The sequence below is a fragment of the Anolis sagrei genome, chromosome 4, assembly GCF_037176765.1.
Source record: "Anolis sagrei isolate rAnoSag1 chromosome 4, rAnoSag1.mat, whole genome shotgun sequence".
NCBI classification, from domain to species: domain Eukaryota; kingdom Metazoa; phylum Chordata; class Lepidosauria; order Squamata; family Dactyloidae; genus Anolis; species Anolis sagrei.
In genome coordinates this window covers 167673522-167696217 of record NC_090024.1, presented here as the reverse complement: position 1 = coordinate 167696217, position 22696 = coordinate 167673522, and the positions used below count along the sequence as shown (strand labels likewise).

Sequence of the window (22696 nt, the reverse complement as noted above, 5' to 3'; positions counted from 1 at the left end):
TTGCAGATGACTCAGAGGTCTTTTTTAAAAAGAATTTCCATGAATCTCCTAAACTTATTTAAACCCTGTGCACATGAACCCATTTAAATGTAGACATCCTTTGTAATGGAATTTCTTTCTACTGTAAACAGTTATATCTCTTGCGATTCAAGTCTTAAGCTTGGAGTACTCCAATATTTATGATCTCGCACCTGGCTTTAAATCAGTATGAATCATATGGCTGAATCCTTTATGTCCTTGTGTTTATTTATGAATTTATATTGCATCTAAGGATGTTCAAAGCACTTTGCAGAAATTACCCAAGGCAGTAATCCTTCCAACAAGCTTATGATATAGTTTATGCTTAGGTCAAAAATGACTTGCAAAGAAACAGTGGTCACTTACTGCCTTCCTGGTAAAATAATTCCTGGATCAGGTATTTCAGGTGTCCCATGTCTTATTCTTTCCTTCTGCCTTATGCTAGCTATCCAATTTTGCTTTTGCAAGTCAATCTACTGGGAGCAATTTAGTGCCCTTCTACACAGCCATATTACCCAGAGTAAAAAGGCAGATACTCCACAATATCTTCTTTGAACTGGATTTTCTGAGTCCACACTGCCATATAATCCAGTTCAATGTGGATTTTACATACCTGTGTGGAAGGGGCCTTAGCGCTCTAATTTTCAGTTTAAATTTTCAAAAGACATATTTAAATTTATGCTACTATCAAAATCCAAACTAGATATCTTATTTATGTCTATTAGGTTGTCAGTTAAAATAATATAAATAATTTAAATAACAATAAATCTTTATTTATATCCCGCTTTTCTCCCTGAATGGGACCCAAAGCAGCTCACAACATTTTAAAAACAATACAAACAACAAACACATATAGCAATAAAACCATCTATAAGAATGACATAAATAAAATCGTTTAACAATTACTTTTATTGCGGGGACTCAATTAAAATAACACTTCACACAACTCACTGAAAATTAGCCTTCCTGTCATTTCAAATTAGATTTCTAAACTGTATTGTCCCTTATCTCTCAGGTGAAACCTAGATGTCCAGAAGAAGAAGAAGAAGATGTGGATCTAGCACTGTGGTCTTCTGAACTCAAAGTGGTGGCGCTTGAAAAAGACTTGAAAACAGGCTTAGGATTCAGTATTTTAGATTACCAGGTATGCTGAACATCCAGTGATAATCTGATGCCTTGTAATTACATTTGCTTCATGTATTTATTAAATCTGTATCCTGCCTTTTTGCCAAAAGTGACACATGAGACAGCTCTAAACAACAAAATGCAGATTAAAAATACCATCTCAAAATTTAACATAAAATAAATCAATTAAAATAATACTTTGATACTTGCTCTTTTTTCTGTTGCCATGATTTTTCCTTATAAACCAATAGCACACTTGCTAAATTCTGGTTCAAACCCTTTCTATGACATCCTGGGTGTGGAGTCACGGATTGTTGTCCCCCTTCCCCAAATTGATTTTGTATCATAAGTCATCTTCAGTGAAGTCTTACAAAGGGCTGAATGAGTATAATTTTTGGGACTACTGAACAAAAAGTAGCCTTCAGCTTTCACATTAAAATGAGAGCTTCTTATTACTGGTATAAGAGTATACTGCTACAAGTATTATAGCTGGAATAGAAAACAGCACCAAATCAGATACTCTTTGCATGCTTGATTCTTGGCATTTTGAGGTAAGGCTGGCAAAAACTTCTTCTAGCCTGTGGGAAAAATAGTGGACTCAGTGTATTGTCTCCGGTATAACTCCTGTAGTCCAACATCAGACTAGATAGAACAACATTTCTCCACACTTAAAATATAAGCCAATCATGTATGTGGTTCTCAGTGACAAAACTTTCAGAAGCTTCTAACAAAGAATTAGGCACTTAAAGTTATCATAAATTATAAGATTTTTTTTTGAAGTGCAATAATACTCATATTTTAGACATTGGGAATTGAAAATGGTATGATATGGCTTTAACGTTGCTCGTTAATGTGATACTTTTAAGGGCCTGAGAAATATTTTAGCTACTGTAGCTCTTTGTTATCAGGTATGTGCATCTATGAACATTCACGGTGCTGTAGTATAACAAAATAAACAAGTGATTTTGTGCTGAAGGGTACAAAATGAGTTGTGCTTCTATAAACTAAGAGCTGATTTGGGAACTGCTGAAAAATAAATACTTAAGAGTATGCTTGTTTCACTGAGAAGACTCAAATAATCATGTGTTCTCTATATGTTTTGATTTGGTGGTTATACATTTTACACTACAGTCCTTACGATCCTTCACAGAGAGCAGTAATGTGTACATTTGCTTTTATTTTCTCGTATGATCAGAATTAATTGAGATTTTAATAACAGCTTTATTTACTTAGAGATGCAAATGCACTGACTGGGTTGGGATGCAGCTAAATTTAAATTAGTTGAAATGGGCTGTAAGCCGTTTAGTTTTAGATCTTCCATCATTTTAAAATATTGGTTTATATTACAAATTTTACAAAATGCTCTGTGCCCTTGCTGAGATACAAAGCTTTTTATGGTACAGTACATAGATATTAATGAGGTATACTCAGTCACAGCAATTGTTTTGACAGGCCATTTGAAACAAAAAGAAATTACAGTATGTCACTAAAAATAGGGCTTTCTATTCCAGTCTGAACTGACCAGTAGAAAGCTGAATGGTCACCTTAGCCCCAAAGTCATGGGCATTGCCATTGCTAACTGGCCTCTGGAGCATTTTGAACTTGCTTCTCCACTCCATCAGTCTAAGCACTTGCCTGTCTTATATGCTCAAGAGACTTTGGAACACATGTTTTAGGTAATATACCCAGTAGCTGCTCTTACAAAAGTCACTCTGTTTTTTATAAACTCTCTCTGTTGCTCTTTCTAATATAGCTTTATCTTATTTAAACATTACTCTCACTGGCACCCAATAACTCACAGACCACCACTTTGAATAGCACTGCTTTAGCATATTAGCAGAGTAGGAATTCTACACCCTCCAAACATTTTGAACTCAAAGTGTAATCTTCATTGATCATGTTAGTTGTGGTGGATAGGCATTGTAGTATAAAACATCTGGAGCACATGGAAGAATATGTTGTGTGTGTGTAGAGCAAAGGGCTAAATGCTGTTTATCTCCGACTTAAAATGAATAAGGATGATTTAGTCTCACTACAATTTCTATTGATATTAATGCTGTCTACCAGGAATGGGCAAACTTTGGCCCTCCAGCTGTTTTGAACTCCAACGCCCAAACATCCCAACCAGCTTACCGGCTGTTAGGAACGGTGGAAGTTGAAGTCCAAAAAATCTGGAGGGTTGCAGTTTGCCCATGACTGCTGCATACTAAGTGGGACTAACTTTGTATTTTGTCCAGAAGTGAGCAAAGCAAAGGAGTCAGCATGGTGCAGTGGTTTGAGCATTGGACTGCTCAAAACTAGGGTTTGAAATGCATTGGGTGACATTGGGAAGTCACACACTCTCACCTTAGGGCAGTGTTTCTCAACCTTCCTCATGCCGCAACCCCTTAATACAGTTCCTCATGCTGTGGTGACCCCCAACCATAACATTATTTTTGTTGCTACTTCATAACTGTAATTTTGCTACTGTTATGAATCGTAATGTAAATATCTGATATGCAGGATGTATTTTCATTCACTGGACCAAATTTAAATACTTGTGGGGTTTGGAAGGGATTGATTTTGTCACTTGGGAGTTGTAGTTGCTGGGATTTCTAGTTAACCTACAATCAAAGAACATTCTGAACTTCACCAATGATGGAATTGAACCAAACTTGGCACACAGAACTCCCATTACCAACGGAAAATACTGGAAGGGTTTGATGGGCATTGACCTTGAGTTTTGGAGTTGTAGTTCACCTACATCCAGAGAACATTGTGGACTCAAACAATGATGGATCTGAACCAAACTTGGCACGGATACTCAATATGTCCAAATGTAAACATTGGTGGAGTTTGGGGAAAATAGACCTTGACATTTGGGAGTTGTAGTTGCTGTTATTTATAGTTCACCTACATTAAAAGAACATTCTGAACCCCACAAATGATAGAATTGGGCCAAACCTCCCACACAGAACCCCCATGAGCAACAGAAAATATTGAGTTTTCTGATGGTCTTTGGTAACCCCTCTGACATCTCCTTACAAACCCCCCCCCCCCGGGGTCCTGACCCTCAAGTTGAGAAACATTGCCTTAGGAGAAGGCAAAGTCAAACCCCCCCCCCCCCCCCCAAAAATCAAATCTTGGTGACGAAATCCTGTGACACTCATCTTTGGCTCTCAGTAAAATGGAAATGTCTTGAAAGCACACAACAACAGCTTCAGCAGCAGCAAGGTGAATCCTGGAGAATCCATGTGACCCATGTAAGTTTATGCAGCTTGCAGACCCCAATTCTCCATCCCCAAAATAAAAATAACCATGCCCCATACATGAAGAAGTAAGTTTGTATCATTTGAAGTGGGGGTTACCACCAACAGTTGGGAAAACCCCTAATTTTATATGAAGAAACTTAACAGTTGTATCACTTAGAAATGAATTTAAATGGAATTTATTTTTAATGGATCTTATTCAGAAATGTGATTATGGAGGCTAAAAATTGACCTTTGGATCTTCCAGAATTTCTCACTCTTGACATATCCTGTTGGTTGTTATTATGTGCCTTCAAGTCATTTTTCAACTTACATTGAACCTATGGAGTTTCCTTTGCAAGATTTGTTCAAAAGAGTCTTGCATTTGTCTTCCTCTGAGGCTGAGCGAGTGCTTAAAGTCATCCAATGGTTGAACAGGGACTTGAATCTTGGTCCCAAGTCCTAGACCAGCACTCAAATCACAATACCACACTGGCTCAATACAGCACGTAAGTTTTTTTAATTGAAAACAAGGATTACATGAGGGTGAAAGTATGTCTGTTCCTGCTTCATGGGAAAGTTGGAGGTTATACTGCATGTGAGTGTATCCCTGGCTGTATCCTTCTGGCTGTGTGCTAGTAGCATACATGCCAGCATATCCTCAGTGATAGAAAACTTTCACAAGGTACATTTTTGTGGATTTGAATGAAAACAGTGTAGAATAGTGTATTCCAACTTGATATATTCATGTTGTGTTGGATTCAGATAATTCCCAGACAGCATTTCAACACATAGCCAATGTACATACCCTTTCGAGAAAAGGGAAACCCTAAGGCTACTTTGTACCTCTGCAAGTATGAATAACTATCTGACTGGATTGCTGTGTGGATGGCCATGTTCCAGAAGCATTCTCTCCTGACATTTCAACCACATCTGTGGCAGGCATCCTCAGATGTTATGAGGTCTGTTGGAAACTAGCCAAGTGATGTGTATATGCTCTTAAATAATAATAATAATAATAATAATAATAATAATAATAATCTTTTTTTATACCCTGCCACCATCTCCCCGAAGGGGACTCGGGGTGGCTTACATGAGGCCAAGCCCAGAAATGCATTACAATACAGTAACATAAAAAGCATAAGGCAACATCATAATAAAATAAAATAAAATAAAACAAGCATAAAATATAACAAACAATGCAAAGTAATACAATAGAAAATCAAACACAATCACAGTGAGCGGGCTACATGTGCAAGATACAATGATAAAAACTCAGGATGAGATAAAAATAAAAACCTATATATTTGTAAAGGAGACTCATGAACGGAGTAGTAGTGAAAATCCTTCATAGGGTCAGGAGACTTATTGTGAGGGAAGTTGCTGATTTTTTGGAAGAAGATAAGGGGAGACGGTGAAGAAAGAAAGGAAAGGAAAGAAAGGGAGGGAGGAGAATGGTAGCGCATACCATCCCATTGTATCAGGCAAATTTAAATGGATGGAGAATGAATACAGAGAAACTACCCAAATGCAAAGGGCAGCCTGCATGTTTTGCTTCTTAAGCTTACTGGAAAAAAAATATCCTCTCTTTTCCAGCAGCATTTGCAATATATCATAATATATTAAAGTGAGTAAATGGCATCCATTGTGACATTTGTATGGCCAATAACTTAATTTAAAAGTTTTATACTGTGTGAGATAATTAATGAGCTCTAATATCTCTTTGCTGTAATTACGTAATAAATCACACACAGTAAAACTCACTTTTGGAAAGCTGGACAGAGGTTTATTGCTGGGAGAACAAAGGCCATATCTGAGGCTTTCTGTATTTCTGGAATTCTTAGCCGTTTCTCACTTGTCTGTCTCTTCCAGTATTCTGTTCATAATAATGAGACTTGCCAGATGTTTTTGGAAGGTGAAGAGAATCCCAAAATGGGCGGTTTGGGATTCATTTGTCTGGAAAACTATGGAAACCGTCCCCAAGTTACAAACATCCAACTTACAAGCTACTCATTGTTAAGAACGGAGATAAGACATCAGGAAGTGAGAGAAATCTACCCCTAGGATGGGAAATTCACTCCTGGAAGAGTTATCATGGAGAAAAAGATGTTTCCACTTAAGCTTTTTCACCGATCCTTGTTGCCAGAATAAGCATTTTTTCCAAAATCCAGTTATCATAAGAAAGAAAGGTGAAATCTTCTGAACAAGCACAGACAGAAAAACAAACACCACAGGGTATACTGTTAAACCTTCCCTATGCTATTCAGTGTGTGTGTGGCTGGAGTTACACTTAAAAATACCTGTTCTGATTTACAAACAAATTCAGATTAAGAACAAACCTACAGAATCTATCTTGTTCATAACTTGAGGACTGTAGTTTTATAGCGATGTGTTGGGTGTGCACACACCCACATCTACACATGTGGACATCCTACATGAACTTTGTTTTCTGAGTGTCTTTTTGTGTGTCATGGGGTTGGACCGAATACCCCTTGTGGTCCCTTCCAACTCTATGACTCTCTGAATCTAAATATAAGCTATCTTCTTATCTTCCATATAAGGCAGCAACATTACACATATAGAGGCAATGACGTGGTTGTAAACATATCTGTTCTCACATTATTTTGCAAGCTCTACACCCTCCACTTTCCATAGTGAAGGTTCTTCACTTGCCAACTTGTATTCATTTATCTGCAAAGCTATTGATTTTAACAGCCAAGATGATGATTGTGGTTCTTTTGGCAAGACAAATAACTACAAAACCGGAATCAAGCTAGAATATATTATCAACACTTAAATATCTCTCTCTCAGCAATTGCAGTGTATGAAATGGCAGGCTGAGTGCCATGCGCCTTAATTTGGGCTTAATTTCTCCTTTGTTGATGACAAGGGAGCAATTGTTTCTAAAAATCTAAATGTTTAGTTGTAGTTCAGGGGTAAATCTCTCAGCCCTCACTTTCATTTTGTTCTCTACATTCTGAGCTATATGTTCAACTTTTAGACTCTTTACAGAGGGAAGTAAGATTTCATATAGGAGAGTGATTTATGAAGGTAGAAAGTAGAAAATTCAAGCTCTTCCTAATAAATAAATAAGGAAGGTGGGAGCACATGGATAAATGTGTTTGCTTTCCTTTTTATTAGACCACTTCTCAGAATTTCTCTTTTTTCTAAACCAGTAGTTGAATCAACATGCCAGTTGATGACTGTAACTCTTGTGGTGCCATATGACACAACTCAAACCTATGTCTGCTACTTCCTCCATGTCTAGTAATTAAACATGGGATGGTGTTAGATCTAATATGCGCGCCAAATTCCAGGTTGAGTAATAAACTCGAATTCTCTGTTTGGATGAGTTGCTCACCTCTTAACTAACTTTTATGTAGTGTTGCTGGCGTATTCAGAGATGACATCATTTTACTTGATCTGTAGTCTTTAAGTTGTCTCTTTCGCATACATATATCTCCATCCCCTAAAAAAGCTTTGGACTGAAAGCGCTGTAGAAACCTATACTCTTTGCCAATAATATGCAAATATTTTGCTTTCTAGTAATTTTTGTAAAAATAATCAATTATCTAGCATGCTTGTGTATATTTCCCAAAGCGAGAGCATAGGAAAGAAAGTGTGTTTCACAGGCTAAACATCAAAAACTTTTAAAAGGGAGGTCTTAGGAAACACTAAATGATCCTGACTGTTATTTCAAATTCCTGTCAAGAAGAAAGGTAAAGAAGAAAAAACTGAATGAGTTTAAGGTGCTTTTATATAATGAAAATATGTCTGCATGAATGTAGTAAATAATAGTATAAATTGACGCATCTTTGGTCTTTAGGCAGTTCAAAGTTTTCAGTTTCTTCCTGAAAATTGGAAATGTTTTTCTTAGTCCTACACCATTTCTAGCATTTTCATTGTCTTTGTTCAATTTGTATTCACTGTCCTTACAAAAGGGAAAAGCCAGCCCTGTGGAAAATGTGTTTAACAAAGCTAGGTCTGATATCAGATCTTCTCAAGCTGGATCCACGTTACTGAATATCTCACTAAGACATTTCTTGTATCATGATATTGATTCTAGTGCAGGTTGATGTTAAAAACTCCAGTGTTAATTTCTTAATTATGTTTTGCATCTGAATTCACAGGTATTTCAGGGACGTATTGCAGTTAAGAACCTGGGTGCAAGCCATACAATTTCTTGTTCACATTTGTCACTTGCAGTGGTTAAGATCGGTTTTAATCCTGGTAATGACAATTTTGGAGTCTGTTGTTTTTTAATATTGAAGCTTGTTTGCATGCCTTGGTTAAGTAGGAACCTGTCTTGCATTAATCATCATTAAATGTGGTGCAGTTGATTTGTAATCTTTGATTGAATAGTGAATGATTGAATAACCAAATACTCCTGTTGCTGGTTTGGAAGTTATAGTCATGTTGTGAGATTGAGGCTATCAACTTTCCCTAGACATAAATGGTGTTTTGGCATTGTTTGGCTTCTTTTTTGCTGTCTGCTTTGTAGCTGGGTATAAACTAGTTGATTGATTTGAGTTTGTTTGTAATTATTTGGCTGTTGAATGGCTTCCCTATCATTCAAGATGGTAGGTCATAATATAGGCAAGGTCATTAGTTGCTCAGCTGTAATCAAAACATCATTGAGCCAGAACCATTTAGGGTTTTTAACCTTTAAAGCCCTAAACGGTTCTGGCCCAGATTACCTGTCCGAACGTATCTGCTATTACGAACCATCACGAAGTTTAAGATAATCTGGAGAGGCCCTGCTCTTGATCCCACCACCATCACAAATGCAATTGGTGGGGATGAGGGACAGCCTTCTCAGCAGTGGCCCCCCGTCTGTGGAACTCTCTCCCCAGGAACATCAGACTGGCCACCTCCCTCCTGTCCTGTAGAAGGAAACTTAAGACTTGGCTGTGGGACCAGGCGTTCAATCATTGAATAGCAGCAAGTGGAAAGAAGACTTAGGCAACTCGTGACAATGAATTGACCCAGATTTGGATTTGGTTTTTAATGGGTGTGTTTAATCAATTGTTTTTAATTAACTGTTTTAATGTTTTTGTTGAATGTTTTATGATGGTGATCGCATCGTATGGTGCTTGTTGTGGGGTTGCCCTGAGTCCCCCCCCCCCCCAGGTGAGAAGGGTGGGGTATAAATATAGGAAATAAATAAATAAATAAATGAGTCAACAGATTAGAACCATGCATTTTCAGCTTCTAGTGCCTGTTTAACTATGGACTTCCTTTGCAATGCAGGTGATATTTGAATCTCAAAATCTCTCTATTTTCATTGTATTCCATTTGTTGTCTTTATTTTGGAGCTCTACTTGACTTGGCTCTTTTGAGATTGGTGTCTGTTCATATCCACATGTTTGCTTTTAAACAATTCCTCACTGTCATGCTTGGATGTATCAGAAGATATGACTCATTAGAAAAGGCAATAATCGTCAGGTATAAAGCAGCAGGAAAAGTTCAAATCCATAATCCAGACTCATTCAAGAAAGCCACAACCCTGAGTGTGTAAAACTGGAGCAGGATGACTTGGAGATTTCTCATTCATGAGGTCACCATAAGTTGAAATTGACTTGACAGTAGTGAACAACAGAGGCATGATGAAAATGTGACCATAATATGCCATTTTAGTGTTTTCCTTTGTTACTTCCAATTTTGCATTCTTAAAAAACATTTACCTGGTTGTCCTTTGCATTTTAGGCAAGCATGTTTGAAGAATCTATCTGAGCTATGCTTGTTATACCAAGGCAACTAAATGAGTATCAACAATATTTGTATTCTTGAGATCCCAGGGTATTTCTTTCTTTAGAATCTCCCCCACCTGTAATTTAGTAAAAAAATATCTTAAAAATACCAAAAGCCCAGAAGAAATCTACCAATGATGTGGCAGTTGTTATATCGGACTACTTTCCCCCTGTGGTGGTATCAAGTTTCTTCCTCCTACCCTTTCATACAGGCCAAAGTCAGAAACAATAACTAGCTTCCAACTGGCTTTAGCTTTGGACCATGGTCTTGATTTTATAAAATTCTATGAAGACATCTGGTCTGAGCTGAAAAGAAGCCTAGTAAAGGACATGGAATATCGCTAAAGGAAAACGTAGATTGAGGGGAGCACACAACTTTGATGGAGTAAAGAAGCAGCTGGTTAGGAAAACCTATTTGAAAGATTGGTTGAGGAAAAATCAGCAATAGGTTCCAAACAGGAGACGAATCACCTAGAAAGCTATTTTATTCCTGAGGTATATTAAACTAGCCCTCACTTATTTTGTTGATATTCCATCAAATTATTGAGATGCAAGTATTTTTCTCTGCCCTTTCAGAAATAGTATGAATTAGCTCTCCTAAGTACTAGAGGGCTGCCTCACATTCCCTATGTAGAAGGGCTGTCCGGCATTCCTTTTGTTTGGTGATTCCCCATGCAAATATGCTTTTACACAGACAAGAATAAACTGTGGCAACCGGTTGATACCTCCTTGCTCATTATTACCTGCTTTATATTTCAGCTTTATTCGGCTGTAAACACTGACGTGGGCAGCAATTTAAACCATACATACAAAGCCTTCGACCACACATTTCTAGCTTTCTCATGTGGCAGTAGGAATTTTGTTAGAAAAATATCTTGAAATCAGTTAGTTTTTCTGAGGAAGCCCACTGGGATGAATTAAATGAAAATGGATGAATGAAGAAAAATGGGAATTTTTACTTCCCTTTCATGAGTGACCCTTGATTCTCTGAACAGCCACATGTTCAAGAAAAGGGGAGGAAAGGGATAGGATTAGGCATGGACATCAGTGTTGACATTTTCCTTTCAGTTGTTTTTCTTCTTTGCATATCTTCTTTCCTTAGATCTTTATGGACATTTTCTACAACAGAAATCTTATTAATGCCAGATGTATAGTAGAGCTTATGAAATCCACTACTGTATTCCTCACTGCAGCTCAATAAAATACCCATGTTTTATTTTCGAAAGTCTACCTTCCACTTCTTCAAAACATCCATCAGTTTAGCAACATTTACACAGTTAATGAGCATATTGAAGTCCCAGGGGTAAATAACAATTTTATCTTCATACCTACAGGGGCTAGATTACTCTTCATCGGGTGGAGCACACAGATACTGTTACTCTGAATTGAGGTTTAGTTGGAAATAGTTAATATTTTATTTCTATTTTATTTTGTACATGCTTTATACCCAAATACACTAATGGAAAGCAAGGTTGATCTGTGTGAAGCTTAAACTTTCCTTACAAAGTGAGAAAGTTGATTTCATAAAATTATCTGTTGGTAGATATTATCATGAGGTTTACTACTTCAGGGAACCTGATCTGGCTCCTTCCATCTGAGGAGGAACAGAATGCAAGAACATCAGACAAGGGACAGTTGCTACTAGTGACAATAGTTATATATTACCTTCATATGTCTGTCTATCTGTCTCTGTCTCTCTGTCTGCATGGACATATTGGCCAGAAGCCTCAAATCAGGCCAGAAATCATTTCTGGATGTCCACGTGATGTTATATTTATTTATACTCCACTTTATTTTTCTGGAAGGAGACTCAAACTGGCTTAACATAAAAGCATACAATTTAAAATATACCAATATGCAAACATTAAAACGGGATCAAATAAAAACAGTATTAAAACACTCCCATTTAAAAAAACCATTAAAACATATTCAGGGTTAAAAACCACACCACCCAGGGCCCTTCCACACAGCCCTATATCCCCGAATATCAAGGCAGATATTTGGGGATATAGGGCTGTGTGGAAGGACCCACCCAAGAATTGATCTTGAAAGCCTTCTTCTTTTAAAGCCTGTCTGAATAAATAGGTTTTAACCTGCCACCTGGAGGACAGCATAGAGGAGACCATTCTGGCTTCCCTGGGGAAAAGGAAGTTCCAGAGTTGAGAGCCACTGAGAAGGAAGGCACACTCTCTCATTCCCACCAACCAAGCTTGAGATAGAGGTGGGACCGAGAGAAAGGCCTCTCCTGAAGATCTCATGGCCTGGGGATGTTCATACAAGGGGATGTGGTCAGCCAAATAGCCTGGATCTGAACCATCTAGGGCTTCAACCAGCCCTTTGAAATATGGACCCTGCTCTTGCCATTGCTGTAATTTGGTATTCAACAGGTCTGTTTAATCCAAGGGCAGTCCAAGGCAGCAATGTTTGAGACTGGCTCTGAATTTAAGTGACCATATAGATGATCTGTATGTGTTTGTATATTAGAAATAACACGTCTCTCTATACCAACCATTGAAAGGAGGATGAAAATGTGACATTGTGCTTATATTTTGTACTTGAAAGGTTCCCATAGGCATCTGGTTGGCTACTATGAGAAGAGAATTCTGGAGATGATAGGTTGGACCCAACATAGAGAGGACAAATATCTTTGGCATATATTTTGGTTGTGTTTTTTTTTCCAGTTTGGCTCCTTGCATTCAGTATCCACATGTACCAAACACATGAATGGAACTGAACTTGTGTGAAGATTTGTCTTTAATTCAGATCCAGAAGGGTAATGGCAGTTCTCTATTCTTCTTTGGAGCCCATTCACACTACACTGTTATGGCACTATTGTTCTACTTTAAATGCCATGGTTCCACTCTGAAATTCTGGGGTTTGTAGTTAGCTTAGTCTGTGAAGCATTCTGGCTGAGGATTGTAAATTCCTCTCCTAAAGATGAGAAACCCCACAGATATTAATGTATTCAGTGTTGAGCAACATGCTTAAAGAAGGATGTTGACAACCTGGAATATATACTAAGGAAGCTGACCAAGGAGAAAACAGAATATGTGAAAAATGGCTTAGGCAGCTGGATATGTTGAGCTTGGAAGGAAGATTGAGAGCTGACATGATAGCTATCTTTAAATATTTGAAGAAGTGTCATGTAGAACATTTCTACTGCTTTGGAGACTAGGACATGAAACCAGTGGATTCAAATGGCAAGAAAAGAAATTATACATAATTTTCTGACAGTAAGAGCTGTTTGACAGTGAAAGAGCTGCTTAGAGGTCTCCTTCACTGGAAATCTTTAAATGGGAGCTGGGAGTGTAATTTATCAGGAGTTCTCTCTTTATGTATTTCTCCATGGCAAGGGACTCGATTTCCTTTCAGTGCCTTCCATTTGGTGCTTTGCTTCAGGTAGCAAAGGTACTTAGGCCTCTCTTGGATTTGCAAAACAGTTTTGATGCAAACTCTGGACCTTTCATGCCCTTTCATGCTATGATCCCTTGGGCACATCTTATAATACATTTGTGCTTTTTACAAGAATTATTTTATGTGTGTACAGTGTGAAGAGAAACAATAAAGGTTGGTGTTGACACTGTATTTGACTTCATTAAACTTTTAAAAGTTTACTGTAATAATGTATAGTGCTTTGGAAAGCAAATAAAGAATTGAGTTTTAAGAAATTATTTCATATATTAGCACTCTGAGCGATCCCCTGCAAAATGTAATACATTTACTTCAATCTCCTGACTTTTACATATGTTTCTCTTGGCTCTGCAGTATGAAATGTGGCATATACAAATTGACATTTCCAAAAGTGTTCTGATGGTAACGTAAAATGTGCAGACAAATGAGTGAAATGTATTTGTTTTGGGGGTCAGTTAACTGTTCTGTTCAGTGTTACTTCTGTTGTATTTACATTTGGGTATTTTTGTGTCATTGGGTATTTGGTGTCTTGACTGTGCCAACTTTCTTCAGGAAATTTATTTGTCTGAAATAAAAGCATAAGTAGTGCCAAAGCTAATATTCTCGGAAAGCAAATGGCCACAACTGATTCATCTACAGTAATTTCCATACATGTGTTTCTTAAAATGTAATGCAGTACCTTTTCTGAGTAAGATCTACAGTTGCAGAATAATTGGATGCAGATGACTGTTTTGTGTCTCTGTCATCTTGTTGAAGACTTGCTTGGGGCAAATCATATCATCAGAGTCCTTACTGACAATCCAGCTTTGTCTCAGTAACAGCATAGGGGAAAGCTGCTGATTTTATTGCTAGCACAGGGGAGTAAAATGCAGTGAAGGCCAACATTAACCTCCTGTACTCCTTTGTTCTGCAGTGCTCCATTCCCTGAAGATTATTAGCTGTTTGAAGCTGTATTTGTTACTCTTCCCAGTTTTGTTTCAGTTGGTTTTTAATGCAAGGATACTTTGGAAATGTGTTCTCTTTGGACTCAGTTGATAGGTACTTCAACAGTGCATTACCCGTTGTGCTGCTGTCCAATGCATGGTCCTAAGCACCCCCTTCTCCTTGGCCCTGCTCTCTGCTATCCTTCCACACTCTTTCTTTTCTACTATTAGAATCACAGAGTTGGAATAGACTGCTTGGGCTATCTAGTCCAACCCCCTGCCATATAGGAAAAGCACAAAGTACCTCCAACAAATGGCCATCCAGCATCTGTTTAAAAGCCTCCAAATAAGGCTTTCTCGTTGTTTCTATTATTATTATTATTATTATTAAATAATAATATTTATTTATTTGACCAGTCATATGACTGTTTCAAAATACAACACAAGTAAAAGACAAGGCGAAAAGATGAGGATAGCAGCTGGCCTTCTATTTACAGTCAGAGTCTTATTTTCCTGGTTCTTCTTTCAGGAAATGTTCTGTTTTCTTGAGGGCTTTCAGAATAAAAAGGCTTACTCTGATTATGGTGGATCTTTCCTGTCCTTGCAAGAGGAATGTCAGAAGATCATTTCTGTTGCGGGACCTGCAGTTGGATAATATGGGATGTAAATATATGTCTTGCAGTTCAGTATATGCTAGACAGTCAATTAAGAAATGTTCAATGCCTTCTACAGTTTGGTTTCCCGAAACGCAGAATCTCTCACTTCTTGGAATGCTACAGTAACGCCTGGTTTGCATCATAATACCGAGCTGTTCAAACCTAACCCTAGCATATATTCTTTTTAAGGATAGCAGGAGTGGAATAGTCAGATAGTGTTCTAAATGAATACTCTTTTTGTGGGAAGCTAAAAACCTTGTGGCAGAAGACCTACCTATGCTTGCTAGGTCCAATTGAGCATAGATACCTCGAGTGCGTTGCATGAGCACTTGTTTTGCCTTAGGGCCTAGATCGTTCAGAAATTTTAAAGGCAGGCCAATTTTAGCCAACTTGTTATTTGGAGCCACTATCCATGATGTCTTTTGGTCACACTGGACTTGATCCTCCTGACATAGATGAGGAAGTCTGCTGGGATTCACCTGGTTTATTTTTGACCAGTAATTGAATTGTCTCATTAAGATTTGAGCTTTTACTGGGGGCATTCTTAGCTCCGCCCTTACTGCCACTGTCAGCGTTGTTCTCTAAAGGCCCAAGAGAGTGCGAAACTGCTTAACTTGGAAGGCTTCAATCTTAGCCAAATTGATGTGTCCCCAAACTTCAGCCCCAAATATAAGCGTTAGCATTATTTTTGTCCTAAAGACTTCCAGAGCAGGTCTGATTGTGCCTGGATATCTATGATGGTACAGCTTATAAATGGAACCTGCTGCTTTCGTTGCTCTTTGTATACTATGGGTAATGTGGTTAGCCCACGCACCAGATGAAGAGAACATAATGCCTAGATATTTGTAGCAATTCATTTGCTCCAAATGTATGCAATTCAGGGACCATGTGTACAGGTTTCTTTCTTTCCAAAGACCATAATTTTGGATTTATCCTTGTTCATAGTAAGTGAATTTAGCTCACAGTACAAATTGAATTTTTCCAGGGATCTTCTCAGTCCCACTGGAGACGTTGCCATAATCACTATATCATCAGCGTAAAGCAAGATGTTAATAGTTCTGGACAAAACTTTAGGGCCATGTAGACTGTCAGAGGATAATGTATTCATGATGTCATTTATATAAAAGTTAAAAAGAAAGGGGGCTAAAATGCACCCTTGTCTCACCCCAGTTGAAGTTTTGATTCCATTGCTCAGGGCTCCACTGGGTCCAAGTCTGACTTTCAGTATAGTATCAGAATACAACGTAATGATTAAAGTAAGTAATCTTCTGTCAATGTTTGTGGCAGCCAACTTTTCCCATAGTGTGTTACAGCAGATTGTGTCAAACGCTGAAGACAAGTCTATAAATGCTGAATACAGACTCATCCTCCTTGAATTATACTTTTGAATTGTGCTGCAGGACAAAGCAATTATTTATTTATTTATTATCTTTATGTATCACCTTTCTCACCCTTTGAGGGACTCAAGGCAGTTTACAACATACTATTGGCAAGAATTCAATGCCAACATACATATAATAAAATAAAATCACAATAACTAAACACTGACATATAAGTATAAATTAAAATAATTAAAACCATTAAGCGTAGGCATATGCAACATGTTAAAACTAAGACAAAGCATTAAAAACATCCAAATATAAAGATTAAAATCACATGATCCCAAAATCGTCCACTGTGGCACAACTCCTTTTTGGTTCCCATCCAGCATCATACTACATTCAAAGAACTTCTATTATTCATATGGTTATCTACTAATCTTAGCTGTAGGCAATGTCTTTCCTCCAAGTCTTGTCCCACAATGACCATCATTAAAACTGAACATATCACTTCATCAGTAGAACCACAAGTTTTACATTTCAATTATTATTCAGGCACATACACACCTGCTCACTCATAGGTCTGCATATCCTGTCCATAGGCATTTCACTCCATGCATCTGATAAAGTAGACTTAATCTACAAAAGCTTGAGCTACAACATTCTTTCTCCCAGTTAGTCTCCAAAGTGCTACAATATCCCTTTGCCTACTGATTCAGATAAACACAGCTGTGCCTTTGAATTCCACCACCTTTGTGGTACAGAGTTCGTTTGAAAATCCAATGTTCTCAATCTGATGATTGAACAAAATATTTTATGTAGCTATAGCTAAACTTTTTGGAACCAATTTTGCTGCTGGTCTGTTGGAGCCCTCTCATGGCTAATACTGGAATACCAACATTGGAGCATCAGTTTAGTGTGGATGGTGTGTGCCTCTCTAGTACCTGAGAAAGTTCAAAGAGAAAATGGAATCCATTAAATAAAGCACACTTAGCAACACTACACTTCCACCCTTTTTACTTGCACTCTTCACCCTTTACTCCTTTTTTCTTTCTTATTGGAAACTACTTGAGAATCAAGTAAATGAAATGCCAACACAAGGAAATGAAGAGAAAATGTCCTACTTCTAAGGTCTGGAGTAATATCTCTGAATGGTTTAACTTATTGGCAAAAAGCCTTGTTATTAAATTCTTTTTAAAAAAGTTTATATTTTCCTTTTTTATCCTTTTTGTTGTTGTTTTGCAAAGTAGAAGCTACTAGAGTGAAAACTTTAAAATAATTTGTGGTTCTATGTAAATGTATTTATTTGTTTATTTACCCTACTTATGCCCCTCCTTTCTCAATCCTGAAGGGGACTCAAGCCAGTTTTACAAATAGGCAACTATTAAATGCCTTTAAACAACATACAATTAAAATGAACATTTAAACAAAAAAATTAAAATTAATGCACATTAAAACATTTAAAAACATTGCATTGACTATTAAAAACCACACCATCCACAATCATAATCCAGGGCCATTCCAGTAGTCATTGCACGTATTCCATATCTATTATTGTACTACAATTATTATCCGAAGGCTTGATCCCAAAGCCACATTTTCACTTTCCTTCTGAAGACTAAGATCTAATGTTGCTGTCTCTCGTACCCACCAGTCACGCCCGTGAAGAAGGTGGGACCAATAGAAGAGCCTCCCCAGACAATCTTAATCTCAGAGATGGTTCATAGGGGGAGATATGTTCAGACAGGTAGGCTGGGCCAGAACCATTTAGGGCAGTGGTTCTCAACCTTGGGTCCCCAGATGTTTTTGGCCTTCAACTCCCAGAAATCCCAACAGCTGGTAAACTGGCTGGGATTTCTTGGAGTTGTAGGCCAAAAACATCTGGGGACCCCAGGTTGAGAACCACTGATTTAGGGTTTCATAGGCTTAAGCCAGCACTTTGAATTGTGCTGAGTAGCAGACTGGCAACCAGTGGAGCTGACGAAATAGAAGGGATGTCCTCTCTCTGTACATCACTCTGGTAAGCAACCTGGCTGTAGCCCATAGGACCAGTTGAAGCTTCCAAACAGTCTTCAAAGGCAACCCCATGTAGAGTGCATAAATCTACATGCTATATCTCTTTTATGTGTGTAGAAATTGTTTCTTTGGATCACATCAATTGCAATCAACTTTAAAATATAGTGGCATTCTGGTTAATAGGACTACTGTAATGGGACAATTCCTATAAATTAGTTTCCAGAATCTAATCTTTTCCATTATTGGTCACAATGAAGAGGGGGAAAAGTTGTCAAAGGGATACTGATATCATGTCTTAACATGATAATATTGCTAACATTAATATTATTTAGCAGATATGTGGGTTTTTAAAGAGTCAAACAATTTTCACATGTTTGATACATGTGTAAATGTCTATTTGCCTTAGACACTTTTGAAAAGACTTGATGCTTTTAAAAACAATAAAAACAAACTTGCAGCGGAAAGTCCAAATCTTACATTGTTAAAAATGTAATACAAATGTCTGGTTGCTCCTGACACGATAAATAAATAAATATTGCTAAATTGATAAAATAGATCAACTTTTCGAACATTTCTTCCTGGCTTCTCTCATATAGTGTCATTCAGATCTTTTGGGAGTAAATCTGCTCCTCTGTGCAGCAGAAATGTATGTATTGCTGTTTGATCTTTCCCATATTGTAGCATTTCTTCTCTTTTTCTTCCTGTGCAAGAGCTCCCTCTGCTTGAAAATTGTAGTTTTAGTTTAGTTATGACTTTTAATAAAATTATTATTTTGCTTCACTATATGATTTTATACTCCTTTTTCTATGTCTTAATTAGATTTTATCAGACTTGTTTGTTTTGTAATAGCAGACTGACCTCAGAATCTGGATACTAAATCACTTGACTCCTTCTTCAACCCAAAATAATAACTTTTTAAAAAAAGGCAACTTCTGTTCAGATAGAACCCTTGGAAAACCACATTAAATAGCATGTGTCATTGACTATTATTCCTTACTCTTTCTCGCTCTAAGAGAACAAGGTCAATATTTTTATTGGCAAACGTGCAAATCATGTAATGAGCAGGGACAATAAAATCCCACACTTGTCACTCATTTGTCTGGAAACTAGGCCTGAATTTTTGGTGATAGTGCCTAATTCTTTAGTGACAGGCGCATGTTTCTTTCCCAGATTGAATCCAGCCGAGATCAAATAAGCTATGTTGGACCAATTAGTTTATACAAGGGCCCAGAAAGGCTTGTATAATACTGACTTGGTGTCATTTTAATGCTAAGCAAATATTGTCACCACTCTGCTCTTAGCTTTAAGGGGTTTTTCTTTACTCCCTGTGAATTGTTTTGTGTTGCCTTTATATTTTACTTTTTCCACTTTAAACATAAATTTGTTTCTTGTTGTGACTACCCAAACAACTCCGTTATGGGAAACTCTATAAAGACTTTTGGTGAAATAAAAGTAAGACAACTTTAGAAAATATCACTCCACGATGTACTGTGGAATGAGATTGCAGATCGTGGCAAAGCATCATGGTGAATGCCATTTTGGATTGCATAGTTATCAGTTTATTGACCTCAGAGGGTCTCCTAAGAGATACAAAAGTAAATCAATGAAGCGTGCTACCTTCAGTCAGCTCCAAAGCCCAGATTAATTGCTATTTCTAAAACTACAAAACTCTATACAGGAGCAACCAAAGACACATCTTTCCTCTTAGCCGTACATCATTGGAAGAGAACGTGGCACATGTGCTTCGTCACTGGCATGCATGACACAATAGGAAGTCTCCAAAGTTACACTCTAGGCATTAATCATAGCTCTGTGCATTTAACCCTTGCACTGCATTGCATTTCTACACCGCACACAGAGTTTAAATTACAAACAATATTTCATCACATTTAAACCACAGTACTGACAATAGTTGCCAAGCTTTCTCTCACCAGGGGTCTGTGCAGTTTGCATGGACTTTGGGGAAAAGCAGGAATACCAGATAGCTAGAAATGAAATATCTGGCTAATGCAGTGGTTCCCAATCTTTGGTCATCCAGATGTTTTGGACTTCAACTCCCAGAAATCCCAGCCAGTTTACCAGCTGTTAGGAATTGTGGGAGCTGAAGTTCAAAAGACCTGGAGGACCAAAGGTTGGGAACTACTGAGCTAAGGGATGAGACTACAGAAATCTGACAGCAGGCTTCCCTTTGCTCAGGGGTGGACTATTTGAACCAACCCAGCTTCCTTTGAAACTGGAACTGGAACCCTGCCCTCCCTCTATTGTGGTGGCTTTAGACTTCATATTATTTGTATTTTCTCAAACTTTGTTCATTCCCCCCCCCCCCCCCCGGTATCTGGAATGAAATGGAAGAAGTAGGCATTATATGCCCATCACAAACTTTTTTTATTAAATAATCTTTATTTGACTTAAAATCATGATACATTTTTGTAATAATAAATAAGAAAAGAAAAGAAGGGGTACAGGAAAGTCAATAGCTTTGGATGGATAGTATAGGAATACAGATAGAATAATTGAGAGTAAAGTTACAGAGTGTGGGGGGGGGGATGTGGAATAGAGAAGAGACAGTGAGGGATTTAAAACAGGTAATAATGTAGACTTTTTGACCTCCCAGTATCTTCTTCTGTGAGGTTCTTTCCTTTTCCTTTCTTTCTTATTTATTCTTTCTTATCTTATTCTCCCTCTTTTCATATTATCCACCTTTCTCCTTTTACGTAATCATTTTCATTTTTTTTTTCTTTTATTAAATATTTTGTTTCTTGTTTCCAATCTGTATCTGCCTTGGCGTGCCCTTCTTTTTAGATAATAGATGTGTCAATTTGTCCATATTTCTTATGTCTAAAATTTTGTCAGCCATTCCTCTTCTTCTGGGGGGGGGGGGGTCTTCTTTTTTCCAGTGTTTTGCGTATACTATTCTGGCTGTCGTTGTTAATAAGAATAGCATTTTATCTTTATTTTTGTCAATTTTTAAATTATGTATTCCAAGTAGGAGAGTTTCTGGTGTCCTAGGAATGTCTATTTCAAATATTTCTTGTAGTGCTTTTTGGATCTTCTTCCAATAGTTTGTTTCTTTATTACATGTCCACCATAGATGGTAATATGTTCCTTCAATTTCTCCACATTTCCAACACTTTGAATTGGCGTTTTTATAGTATTTTCCTAATTTATGTTGAGTTATATACCATCTATGGGCCATTTTGATCCAGTTTTCTTTTAGTTCCATTGTGCTTGTGTATTTTAATTTCTTGTTCCATATCTCTTCCCATTCCTCTTTTTTATTGTTTTTCCTATATTTTTCTCCATCTCTTCATGTAGGCTTTCTCTTCTTCTTTGCCTCCTGTCTCTTCTAGGAGTTTTTCGTATAATTTAGAAGTCAATTTACTTTCAGTTTGCATTATTTTGTCCCAGAAATTTTCCTTATCTTTGAATCTCTTTTCTTTTTCTTTTTGAAGTGTTCTTTAATCTGCCAATATTGATACCAAGACATTTAGTATTTTTTCTTTTTCCAGTTTTGCCTAGTCCCTTATCCAGATGAGTGCACATGAGTCGAGGTATATTTTGATATCTGGTGTTGCTAGTCCACCTCTATTTTTTCCTTCTGTCATATTTCTGTAATTTATTGCCCATCACAAACTTAAGGGCATCCTGCTATTGGAGGTGATGGAAAGAGGTCACATCCAGCCAGGCCCGTAGCCAGGTTTTCGATTCGGGGGGGGGAGGGGCTGAGTTTGTTTCAGGGGGGTGAGTCTGAGGGTCTACCCTAGCAAACCTTTTGTATCGTTACCCCAATACCCCCATGCATATGGGATATATTGAGTATAGTGATCAGATCATGATATGAATAAACATAGCAGTTTAAATAATGCACCAGTAAGGCCTTTTTGCGAACCACCATGAGAATTTGGGGGGGGGGGGGTGAAGCCCCTCAACACCCCCCCCCCCCCCCCCGGCTACATGCCTGCATCCAGCTCAATCCTCACAAATCAAAAATGATGTTATCTTTACATCATCATTATTTTTTGTAAATAGATTATTGTTGTTGTTTATGTTTATTTATATTTATCTCTCCTGAAGACGACTCAGTATTTTGATGTTATACTTTAAGAGTAGCAAAAAGAGTAGTATTTAAAAGCAGTTACTTTGATGTTACTTGAAAAGAGTATTTGGAGACATTTTACTGGAATTTGAGAGGGATTTTTCAGGATTAGTGTGATTTAGTGTGTGATTCTGAAGGCTACAAAATCAGTGAAT

General features: G+C 37.5%; 1 protein-coding gene across 1 annotated transcript in view; it reads left to right on the top strand.

Annotated features, from left to right (window-relative positions):
• The window catches only part of PATJ (PATJ crumbs cell polarity complex component), a 196727-nt gene that overhangs the window by 54975 nt on the left and 119056 nt on the right, over positions 1 to 22696 (top strand). Inside the window, exon 17 of the mRNA XM_060773627.2 lies at positions 1034 to 1162. Coding sequence (XP_060629610.2) covers positions 1034 to 1162 — 129 coding nt within the window. The remainder of the gene's footprint in view (positions 1 to 1033; positions 1163 to 22696) is intronic.